This window comes from Zerene cesonia, chromosome 25, assembly GCF_012273895.1.
Source record: "Zerene cesonia ecotype Mississippi chromosome 25, Zerene_cesonia_1.1, whole genome shotgun sequence".
NCBI lineage: Eukaryota > Metazoa > Arthropoda > Insecta > Lepidoptera > Pieridae > Zerene > Zerene cesonia.
The window spans coordinates 1588341-1601561 of NC_052126.1; the positions used below are offsets into that span (position 1 = coordinate 1588341).

General features: G+C 33.8%; 1 protein-coding gene across 1 annotated transcript in view; it reads right to left on the reverse strand.

The window, feature by feature from the left end:
* Positions 1–1606: 1606 nt before the first annotated feature.
* The window catches only part of LOC119836759 (pikachurin), a 112732-nt gene continuing 101117 nt past the window's right edge, over positions 1607–13221 (reverse strand). Inside the window, exons 9-19 of the mRNA XM_038362212.1 lie at positions 11872–12269; positions 8936–9013; positions 7794–7939; positions 7293–7391; positions 7052–7184; positions 6611–6705; positions 5781–6137; positions 4785–4940; positions 4270–4356; positions 3544–3647; positions 1607–3346 (exon numbers count right to left, since the gene is read on the reverse strand). Coding sequence (XP_038218140.1) covers positions 3186–3346; positions 3544–3647; positions 4270–4356; positions 4785–4940; positions 5781–6137; positions 6611–6705; positions 7052–7184; positions 7293–7391; positions 7794–7939; positions 8936–9013; positions 11872–12269 — 1814 coding nt within the window. The 3' untranslated portion in view covers positions 1607–3185. The remainder of the gene's footprint in view (positions 3347–3543; positions 3648–4269; positions 4357–4784; positions 4941–5780; positions 6138–6610; positions 6706–7051; positions 7185–7292; positions 7392–7793; positions 7940–8935; positions 9014–11871; positions 12270–13221) is intronic.

Below are 13221 nucleotides of genomic sequence, written 5' to 3' on the forward strand. Positions count from 1 at the left end.
AGGTTCACATACAAAACTAATTCTACCAAAGCTATTCGTAGTTCTAATCGCCCTGATCCTGGGTTATATTGAAATCTTTTGTTTCGCAGTAATACAAGTTATCGTGGTTAGTTATTGTTTATGAATTGACCTTAACGATTCTAGTATTTTCTTGTTTGATTTTACGCGAGTATTATAAATTTAGAAATTAAAGACTTCTAAACGGATTTTAAACTTGATTTATTCATTATATTATTATAATTAACCTGACGTTTCGAACACTTTACGGCGAGTGTGGTCACGGGGAGACTCCGTTTAAGTCTTTAATTTCTTAACGATGCTGTTAAGTAACTAAGTTTCGTTATGCCACAGATAACATAATACCATACTGGTACTAACCTTTTTGGAAAGTTTAAAAAATTGTTCAGTATTTCAATTAATCCTCAATAGCATGTTCTTTGATAATAGTAGGGTAAGGAATTAACTTAATGTAGATAAAAATTTATTTAGGTTTTGGATAAATAGGTGTTTAGGATTTATCAATGTAACCCAGGGATGAAATGGCGTTATTGGGATATGAGACTTGGGTGACTTGGCTTTAAATTAATAACAAAAAACATTAACCCATGGATGCAGGGTTTTAGGGGGTCCAATGCCCTCTCCGACATCGAAATCGAAGATAATATAATTTTTTTATATTTTTCGCTTAAACATATGGGTTATTTAATGTACTTTGAACAGTTTGACTTTCATGAACCCCCGAAAACGAAACTCTGAATATCAAAAGTATGAGATATAGGAGCAAAAAAAAAAAGAAATAAAAAAGTGGGATTTTACGGAAGAAACTAAGATGCATATAAAAATTCATCAAAATCAGTTCAACCCGTCAAAAGTTCTAAGGTAACAAACACAAAAAAATACTGCCAAATTATGAAATTCCTCCTTTTTCAAGTCGGTTGAAAGACTAGGAACTGTCAGTCAGACAAAGGATCTATTTAATTACACCACCTCAATAACGCCATTCAAAATATACATTTTCGTAATAAATTAACATTCAAAACGTCTAATAAATAAATATTAAATATACATATTGCTATTTGTATGAGATCATTTCTATATAGTATTAAACAAATATACTAGATTCATATTTGAATAAGTGTTATTTGAGTATCATTATACAATATTTTATGAACAACATTATATGGTATCGTGGACTGAAGTCATTACAAATTGAGGGTAGTTTTGAAAATTATTTCCATGAAAGCAGTTTGAATTTAGAATGTAAAATTTTATTGTATCTATACAAATAAACTAACAAAAAAAAACCTTCTTTATATCGAACTCCCTGTTGCTTTGGGCTGTGCTCTGATAGATCACAATGTCAGTCAGTCAGTCACGAGTTACATATATGTATAGAGATTGGTATACAAATTATAAGATGCAAAATATAGAGGTTTAACTATAACATTGTTCATTCAACATTCATTCAAACATTTTTAAACTAGCCTCCATAACCAATGACTTCAACACACGCATTTTAAATTAAAACAAATTTTTGGTCGTTTCGATTAGACATTTTCGTTCATTCATTTCTTGAATTAATGAATAATGAATAAAGCGTGGGAGTTAAAATTAAATAAACGCAAAGCATATGTATAACGATATGTTATATAAAACAATTTTAACCCTGTGGATTTATTAATTGACAAATTAGTGATAAACAGTGGGATTTGTGAAATACGCATAAACATTTATAAGCACTCATGTAGGTTATTTGCAAATATTAGAATTTAATTATGTTTTAGAAATTAAAGACTAGATATTATATAATAACACATAAAAGCAATGCCTTTTGTCTGATAATTTTATGCGATTCATTTCTTCAGTCACACAGACATACAGTTTTATTAAAATAATAATATTATAAATCGCATTTAAAATATTCGTTAGGTCTTTAATTTCTAAAATACCTAATATTAAACAGGACAAAATATTTATTTTCAAAAGGTATTTTCAAAGACGTACTTAATAATAATTTAGGTTAAAAAATAAAATAAATGCATTTATTACAAACCAGTTCAATTCTGTTACGTATTGTATTATATAATAATTGAGTTAAACAGAAGCGAAGCGGAAATAAAAACAGGGCTACGCTTAATATAAAAGCTCAGTAATACCAAATACTATTTATTAATTATCTACTTACATACTTCTAAAACACGTTCATATGCAAAAATTCAATACAAATGCTATTACGTGTACATACTAGTTTATAAATATAGCGCGTATAAATCTAGATGACGTCTCGAATTTTCCCATCCCACTCTAACACAGGGCAATACGGATACTCTAGAGCGAGATGGGCATATCTCATCTGTATTCGTACGCTGCACAAATATAGCGCGTATAAATATAGATGACGTCACCAATCGTCCCATCTCACTCTATCACACCGAAATACGGTTAATCTAGAGCGAGACGGGTATATCTCATCTGTATTAGTACGCTACACTCCTATGTAACAAGTCGTGTGTCTATAGATAAATGAAACTATAATTTGTAAACGAAAAAACGCGTGCAAATCACTTGTACGACTAGATTTAATTTTATAACATTACAAATAGTTTTTTTTTTATCTACTAGATAGTAAAGCACTTCGAAAAGTTACATTGTACGTAAATAAATAAAGGTTAAACGCCAAGGGGAAGATTGCGATACAGATAATAAATTGACTAATTGTATAGATGAAATGAAGTTATTGCCTCCGAATTTAGAATTGATATGTACTTGCGGAGTTGGGTTGTAAATAATAGGGTACTCGATAACCTATTTCAGCCTTTATGTCTTTAATATTTTTCTTTTTTTAAATTAACACGTGCAAGGGCAATTCTGAAAGATACATATTCAATTTGCCGCCAAATCTTCAATTTCGCTGAGGGTTGTGACGTCATAATACTAAAACAAAATATTTAAGTACTCTTGAAAATTTATAAGCTTTTTAATTGTATTTTATATTTACAGATTAATTATTAATAGGCATATTCGTCAGTACTTTGAGAACGCAGTATATTTATGAACAAAAAAGTAATTTCACAAATCTAGTATTTTCGTCAAGTACCCTATTCGAAAGGAATAAACATTCAAAAGAAATCGGATACATTCACGTATAAATTCATTTAAATGATTTTTCATTTAAATAACTAGTTTTACGGTGTGCATCGGCCGACATTATTTGTTATAGTGTGGGGTAGTTTTGAAAGTGTCAGTGGTATGTCGAAATCACCGCTCAGTGATATTTGTGACACACAACCGATAAGACCCATTTTGTATCGGCCGTTCGTATTGATCTCTATGGACGGTAGACCACCTGGAAATAACATAAATAATCTTAATGCGTATAGAAATATAAAAAAAGAAATATCAATAATTACGAGTCGGTTTCAAAATTTCTGGATTTTTGCGTGAAAGAGCAACAAACACACACACATCCTTACAAACTTTCGCATTTTATAATATTAGTAGGATAGGACATATGTCAAAGTAACCTATTTATGAGAAACTTACCTATATATAAACCGTTCTCAGTATTCAATTGCTTCAACTTTCCAGGTGACACTTTGCCCACTGAACCCAGCCCGTCCACTTCTAACACTCCCGCTTGTCTGTTTCTGAAATATTTAAGAATTTTTTTGTACAATCCATATATTAAATGTTGATGAAGCTATTGTAAATGTTAAAACTGTTTAAAGTGACGATTCAAAAGTGCTTCTATAAGAAGTCTAATTGAATAAATAAATGTTTTGATAATATGATATTTTAGTTCTTTCTGTTATTAACATTAATGCAAGCTTATTTAAATTATGAGGGCATCCATTAATTGCGCAGAAAATTCAGGAGGAGAAAGGGGAATTGAATCTCACTTAATATTACTTTAGGGATAGGGGGATTTCGGCAAATATCACTTAATTTTATGTTACGAAAATCGCAATTGAATGGACGCCCCCTGCCAGGTAACTTGGGATAACCACAAATGTAAATAGGTAAAATAATTTAGTTGTGATGTTATTTATTACGTGTTTATTTAAAATCACTACATAATATAAAACGAATGTCGCTTTCTCTGTCCCTATGTCCCTATGTATGCTTAAATCTTTGAAACAACGCAAAGGATTTGATTGAGTTTTTTTAGATAGAGTGATTCAAGAGGAAGGTTTATACGTATAACATCTATTAAACTACTCCAAATTTAACGCGTGCAAAGCTAGTAAATTATAAAAGCGAGTATCTTACCTAGTAGCACGCGCTCTGTGCCACAATCCATCATCCACTTTAGTGTGATTCGCTATTATAACGACTTCACCGCTTCCCAAGTCGTATCTGGAAAACAGATATTTAAATATATTACATTAATATTATAAGCTGTACAATATTCACTTATCTATGTATATATTTATCTTTTTTTGTATCATTTCACTCGTAAATATGTCAATGAATGAGTGTCATACAGATGAGAGAAAAGAGTAATAGGAAAATCTTAAGACATAGCTAGGAAGAGAAAATAATATATAACTATGCAATCATTCAAACACACGTAAAAAAAGATTTGTTTGTACATTGATTATTGAAATTTATTTGTCTTTATAGGTACATAAATATAGTTACACTTAAATCACTTGAATCAAAACACTCAGTAGAAAGTAACTGGTGAAATAATTTTTGAAATCGGTGCAGCAGTTTTTCCGCGAAAATGTTACAAACATGTAAAATTATTAAAGTACCAAAATACATTAATACAAAGGTTTTACCTAAAAACGAGCACGGAGTCCTCGACGGCGAGCGACAGGAAGTCCCCCCCGCTGGCGTGCGGCGGCCGCGGCGGCGCGCGCCCGCTCCACACCAGCAGCCCGCGCGCCGACACCGCCCGGAAGCGGATGTTTATGTCCAGCGAGTAGCTCACCAGCCTGCCCACATCATCATCATCATCATCATCAGCCTATATATGTTCCCACTGCTGGGACATAGGCCATTATCCACCACGCTGGCCAAGTGCGGGTTGGCAGATGTCACATGTCGTCGAACTTTTGATTCTTGGACATGCCGGTTTCCCCACGTTGTTTTCCTTCACCATTTTAAGTAGTGGTGATGTTACACATATATGCAGGTTAATTGAAAAATCAATTTATTTCCTGCACGCACGCCCGTTCTTGAACCCCGACATCGATTTTGAAGTCCGAGGTTCTTATCACTGAGCCACCACTGCTAGCCCACATCATATATTATTAAAAATTAAAAGGTTGTTTAATATTACTTTGATCGTAATAAGAATGTATTGCGCTTCTACAAAACGGCCTAACTGATGTAGTCAGTTGATAACAAATCACAGTCATAAGACTATTATCAAAGTGAGGGTAGTTGGGCCGAACATTGAATTCTCTACGAATGCGCAACGTTACTAACGTGATTCGACATTTTATAGGATTCGATAAATAAACGAGATTTGGTAAACTATGAAAAGCGACATCTGTATCTTAACTGACAATTATTTTTGCCATAGATTATTAAAACACAATTGATATCCGATTATATCGTAAATACATTCCAATACACATGTTGCAATTAGGTATACTGGGTCTCGCATATGGAACACCCAAACTTGTGGGACACTTTATAAAATATAAATAATTATAATATACATTTGGAAATATATAATATATATTATACTCGAGTAAAATCAAACACAAGAAATTTGTAATATACACGATAATTGTAATAAAATCTATAGAATTGATAAGATTCCTTACCTCTTCATAGTTTCTTCATCATCGATGTGTATGAAGCTATCAGTGCCAGAAAAACTGGGATACGTGTTGGTATCTCCCCAATTAATTTCATTACTATTCAAATATTTCACTTGCATGTATGTCTGTCCATCGTATGGCCTCTCTGTTATTATATCATTCGACCTTTTCTCTTCTAAATATTGGTATTTCTTCAAATTCTTCTTATATTTCTTGCTTTGTGTGTGTTTTTTCGATTTTGTCTTGTGATATTTTAACCTGAAACCCTTTTTTGGTACTATCGCGTGGTGGATGCCATTTTCCGTTAAGTTTTTCGGATATATTGGTATTGGTTCAGGTTTTTCTTTACAGTGGTTTTTGCTGTAATGGTGTAAATCGTTTAAATTATTTTCTTGCTTTCCACATTTTAAATTGTTTAAAAAAGGAATAGATTATTAATTCGACTACATTTCTTGAACCGATTTGATGATTCTTTGATGTAATTGAAAGCTGCTGCCTCCCATGTAAAGTGAAGTCCCGTGTCCCCTAGTGGGGTATGGGGCAGATGATGTACATCTGTTTCACTGATCGATTTTCTTTATGGACAAGTATGTGATCAGCCTTCTGTGTCCTGCCAGACCGAGACTTTTTTTTTTTTTTTTTTGCGTCTCCACCGGGAATCGAACCCAGGACCCCTCGGTTCTAAGCTCACGCGCTAACCACTGTACCAAGGAGGCGGTCAGCTGCCTCCCATGTACTGCCATTTAATTGGGTCTAGTTCTGACAGCTTGAAGGCGAATTAGATTTGTGTTATAAAAGGTATTACTATAAAGAGTTCATATGAGTATACTTACTTGCAGGAATTATTTCTGGCGTCATCACAGTTATCCACATTGACTCCGCCCAAAGCTGACGACACGACGGACAGCTCCTCGTCGTTTATTATTAACTGAAATTTGTTGGCATTAATTATTATTATTGGAAGAAATTAATTTAAGATCCACCTCGCTATCCTAATTTGGCCCGTCAGGATTAATCAATTTCCTTACGTATACTCTGTATATGAGCATGTGAGTCAATTTAGTTGATTATTGTATTTATTACTTTAACATTAGAGAGTGTTTTTCTATTGTATTTATTTCTTTTATTACGTACACAGGATCATGTTGTGTTTTTTTTGTATTGTATCGTGTCGTGTCGTATCATGTCGTGTCTTGTCATGATATATTTGTCGTGTTCCATGTGTAATAGACTATTCCATTGTACCCATTGCATTTCCATGTCTAGCACCTCACCTGTTCCACACAGCCGCTGAACGAAGTCTTCAAAGCGAGCCTCGCGGGCAGCGGGTGCGGCGCCCCGCCCAGCAGCAGGTGCTGCCTCAGCTGCAGGTAGCGCGCGAGGCCGCGCGACGTCACCGAGCGCGTGTCGTGCGGCGCGCGGGGCGGTGCGGGGCTGTGCGGGGTGTGCGGGGAGTGCGGGGGGTGCGGGGTGTGCGGGGAGTGCTGGGGGTGCGGGGGGTGCGGGGGGCGGCGCGTCGTGTCGTCGTCGTGTCGGACGTGCAGCGTGGCGCGCCGCCCGGACCGGTTCACTGTTATGTGATGCCACCGGTTCTGATGGAGCGGGTAAGCCGATCTGAAATTTAAGTGCACTACAATTAAAGTCTATTTCATCCCGTATATGTTCCCACTGTGGGGACACAGGTCTCCTAGCGTTCAGGCCAAAAACCACAATGCTGGCCGAGTGCGGGTTGGTAGATGACACATATCGTAAATTTAAAGATTCTTGAACGTGCCGATTTCAGTACGATGTTTTCCGTCAGCGTTTTGAGCATGGTGGTGTCACACACATGCGCAGATAAATTGAAATTTGAAAAATTTATTTATTTGTCTGTTTAACGGGCCTTTATTAGTTTCACCTGTATGTTTATATGTTTGTGTGTACCTGACTCCTTTAAACTCGATTTTGACCTAATGTCCTAATTAAATTACTATATTATTATTATAGTAATATAAATTATTAATATAATTAACTGACCTTACAAGAGCAATACCAGAGCCCAAATCAAAAGCAAATTCTACAAAATAGTCCCTCAAATGTAGTGAGAAGAAATCCCCGTCGCCGCTCGGGTCCTGTGAGTTGTATAGCAGTAGTCCATCGCCGCTTGAAGGTTTTACTGTTATCTGAAATAATTCAGTTCTAGTATTTTCTTGTGTTTGATTTTACGCGGGTATTATACATTTAAACAATTTAAAACTTTTTAACGGAGACTCAGTCAGTCTCCCCGTGACCACGCTCGCTGTAAAGTGTTCGAAACGTCGGGTTAATAATATAATGAATAAATCGCGTTCTTTTATAATTGAGATAAGATGATAAACATTTTTTGGAAAATAAATGAGTTTATTCTGATAATGTTAAAGTTTGGGAGGAATGGCTATTTTAAGTTTAACAGAAACCATCATATATTTGCTTTCCACCCGCGATTTCGTCCGCGTAGCCATAAAAATACTCACTCTAGCCTCTCAAGCTATCTTGGTACCTAATTTCATCCAAATGGGTTCAGTGGTTTAGTCGCTGTTGCACTTATAAGTAGAAATTGCAGTCATTATGTAATTGTTGACTAAGCTAGCACACAAGATAACGTCCTCATAGATTCATTCAAAACAAGTATCTCAAAAATCCTTTGGTTTAGATAATCTTTATCACAAAAACAAAGTTTGGAGGCTGGGTAGAGTTCTTTTATCACATAGTTATTTCGAAAGTAACTTAGTTAGCTAACATTCAATAAAACATCTTCGCTACAGACCCTCACAAATTCGTTCGACCAAATCGTAACAAGAATAGAAGAACAACATTCGAATTTCGAACGTCCATTCAATTTAAATAATTCCGCAAAAGTTCGAAACGGAAACAGTGGTGATTAAAGTTCGATTTTGAGTGCAGTAACACAAACAATATAAGTTCGATCGTTAAACTTTCGAGCGATGCGAACTTTCAAACACTTTTGTAATTAAAATTGTACTATGGCGAAGTTTAAGTAGTTAGTGTGTATTTGATGAAACGCGAGAGTTTTTTTGCATAATTAAAAATGAATGAGAAAAAATAGAAATTATTATTTCTTATAATATAATGAATAAATAGCGTTTGAAACCAGATAAAATAATAATAAGTTCAATTACCTGTATGTCGAGCCAGGATTGCGCCGAATTGCCCAAGCCGGGCAGCCGCAGATACGAGGAGCCGTTAAATCTAGGAACCTGTAATTTACAATTTAGTTCTAGAATGTTTCAGTGTGGATAATTTCGCTAGGATTACTAGGATAGTAGTGTTCGAGATTTTGAATAAGTAATTGATTGGTGTGTTACAAGAAAAAAGAGAATTTATTTTTCTCTTGGACCAGAAAAAATATATTAACTCTAGAAAACGTGGTTAGAATGATAAAATAATATCATAATAAACAAATGTTATCTGTGTTTTTTTCGTTCATGTGACTTCATTGAGATCGTTCTTGAAAAAACAAAGTGTATCTAGTAACTAACATATTATATAAAATAGAAAAACTCTGTAAATAGAGAAATCATTAATAAAACGTATTAATTGCTTCTTTTGAGAATTAATCCAATAATTAACGTGGAATAAAATGAAAATGTATAAAATAAATTGAAAATTCAATTAAATTAATAAAAGGTGTTATTATTAGACCTCTGCTATGTTATGATGATGATGTTTTACAACAAGAGAATCATCATTGTAAACAAATGTAACTTAAAAACAAACTCCGTTGCTGATCGTTCTTCAAATTTTATATTTGGTCGTTACCAAAGTTTTTCCAAGCTTTACATATTTTATCTTCATAATCATTAGCTATAAAAGAGCGGTAATTTGCAGTCAACATAATATTATAACAGATTGTTATAACTTTAGGAAGATACGGCGAAGTTTTCGTAGTTAATATAAGTCTTGGCTCTTGGGCAAATTATGATAAATTGACTTATTTTAATTGGATATTTTTCTACGGTTATTTAAAGAGGTAAAGTTTGTTTTTACGGCAATGAGTTAATTGCGAATGTGAGATATTTTAGAGCATTAATATTATTTAAAGTACAAATATAGTTATGAGTTTTTAGTAGGGGAGCCCAAGATGCTAAATGTGTATTTACTCGAGCGTTTCAGAAACCTATTGGAATTCGCAGATTATGCCATAGCAAGAAAAAAAGTCCTATAGTGTTTTTAATTTCAGCGGTGGAAAAAGGTTTTTGATTTTTTTTTTAATTATAAAAGAAAAACAGGGCTGTGGAAATACTCAAGCACGTAAGATTTTGATATTTTGAATGCTCTGGCATATCACTGAAATAAAATATAACTTATATTTACGATTTATGTGGTAATTTCGTGGCTACGAATAAAAGGTAAATTATAAAAAAAATATGACTCGAGCGCGTCAGAGAAAGATATTACGGGTTATTTACAACACAAAAAATCCAAATTTCGCTAATCTGACAATTTGAGCGTAACCTTAGAGAATTATCGATATTTTTTTATTTCCTGCGGCTCCTGTAGGCGCACCCACCAATATCAACTGCTCATACTTTCTGGAGGTACTTATTAATAGGTAAGGTACCTCCCCTTATAATAATCTGACGCGCTCGAGTACATCCCAAAATCCCCTCTTGGGCTCCCCTACTATTAGTTAAGAGATACAGCTACATATAGAATGTGATATGGTGTGAAATAATCAAACGCAGTAAAAGGTCGTGTTTGGATTAAATACTAAAATAACTGTAGAATAATGATTAAAACATTGGAAGTTTTTAAGTCAAATAGTCTATTAATTAGCTCAGCAGTCCTACAAATCTTATAAAATCGATTGCAATGAAATTTGGTACGTAGATAGTCGGATAGCTGGAATATCACAGACAACTTTTTATCCTGATATCCCTGCGGGATACAGACTTGCGCGGGTGAAACCGCGGGGCGCAGCTAGTTCTGCATATTATGATAAGACTTTTTATTAGAATTTAATTTAAACACACTTCATTTTTCCGCATGCATGTTAAATTGGCATTGCGAACTTTTCTTGTTTTCAATTTATGAAGCCTCATAAAGCAAAGCGAAGGCAGTCTTAAACTCTCGTCTCGTTAAAAGCGAACCATTTCTAGGACTTCAATTCATTTTCTCAATTTGTCTTGTAAAAGGATGAAAAATGAAACTATAATTTCTATAACATATTTTTCTATTGAATCACAATATTATTTTTCGGAATCAAGTCCATATCTCGCCTAAATATAAAATTTACCATTAACCAAGCAAATACAAGTAATAAAGCACGCAAAGAACTGATAAATTATTCCACGTAAATTTCAATTTAACCACGTTACAGATTATATTCGTAATATAATAGAAGACCGAAAACGGCAGAGGACATTTAAATAATGTTTAGCATTTATTTAAGCATTTTTTGCTAGAATAAAATGCTTTAAACGAAGACAAAGAATGTATTTTCCGTTTTCCCTTCATAAGACAATGGTGATGTTTATCTAAGGAAGATGTAATTATAAAACGCATTAAGGAATTTATGATGCTCGCCCACGGCTAAGAGCATGCATTTATCTTACTTGCGTATTGTTTTGAAAATTTTGTAGATTAAGGCAAGTATGCAGAGGCTTTGTAAGTGGTATGAAAATGCGAAGACTTTGAATCTAGTTACAATTATATTTATGAATGAATTATATTTATGTTTTTCAATGAAATCAGATCTCACTAGTGTGAAATGGGTGCAATGTGTTCATGTTAAAGAAGATTTAATTTTGATCATGAAAATTTGTGGTCTGTGCAACTTGGCATGGTAATCTGGCATAAGTGTAAATAATTAAATATATTTTTGAGTCAAGAAGGCACGATACGGGTCGCAAAAATCTAACCGCGCTAATTGAAAATCCCTATATGCTGAACTGACCTCAGGACTTTTTTCGCATGTAAGTTTACATTCGTTGAATTTAGTCGAGTATTTGGGAAAAAAGAGATTTAAGATTCCATTTAATTGCGAACACCATTCTCTTTTCATGTATAAATATTTCCTTTATATTTAACTAGGCATTTATTAAAATTCACATACCTTCAAATCGAGTGTGATTTCGCATTTCTCCCCCGCGTAGCCGAGCGGGCACAAGCACACTGAACCGACACACCCCCCGCCATGTTCGCACTCGCAGTAATCCTCTTTCATCACCTTCATTTCATCACTTTTCATTTCATTATCGACACCATTAAACACTCGAACGTCCCGTTTATCATTATCGAACTTTATTTTTTTGATTTCGTTGTAATTAATTATGGAATTCACCATTTTGTTTTGGTCCTTCGAGTCTCGCATTACTAGGTCGTTATCTTCAAAATGTACGATATCGTTAATGTCGTATATCGCATGGTCTATTTCGTTGTGTCTGTGTGGTATTATTTCGCTGGTCACTTCGTTTAATGGTCTCCATGGAGCGAGGGTGGGAGCACATTCATCTGAAGGGAAAAAAATTGTTTGAAGTTATATAGCATCCGTAAGTCCAGAACTACTAGAATCACCTTCATAGTCGAAACAAAATTAAACTATAATCCTGGCTTGGACCAAGGTGATCTTTTAATATTAATTACAATGTAGTATTTACGATCCTCGCTTAATGTGCCGCGAAATATTAAAGAAAAATCTCTTGGACTAAGCCAGCCGTACAGTTATCAATTACAATATGACTACACTTCAAGTATGTTCGTTTAATTATATAAATTGTGTTATAGTGGACCTTTGGTATATATATTAATAATGTATTGGGAGGACTTTTATTTAAACACAGAATTCTCTACCCTCATATCCATCTTTACAAAATAAAATATAGTGATATAATATCATATTTAATGGAGAGGCTTCCATTGTATTTTGCACCTTTTTAATAAACATTTCCCGATATTTACTGAAAGCTATGCTTTATACAAATAATTGAAATGGTTTATTGAAATAAAAATAACGAAAACCTTAATTTACAAATGCGTGGAATGTGGATGCAGATTTAAACTTTTCTGTTAATAATATAGCGTATAAAATATCATTGTTTGCAAAAATTCGTAACGTAACGCAACGGTATGATTTTAATATGGAAGAATTTACAATTTCGATACTATGTCGTTTTGATGACTAATTTTGACTGTTTCTACTTTTTTATTAATGTTGTTAGGAATAACAGTAATCGTCCAAGTAAGAAAAAAGCTGAAGCTAAATTTTTATCTTTGGTTTTAATTTAATCTTTGATTTAAGGTTTTTCTTTTAGTTTTATTAATTCAAAAAATAAGACTTCGTATTTGTTCGAAATGTAACCTTCTTATACTGAAAAACATCGTAAATTTGGATGTTGTGTATCGTGTACACATACATACCTAAAGGCATTTAAATGAATTTAATGCACGGGGAAGATACATTTCA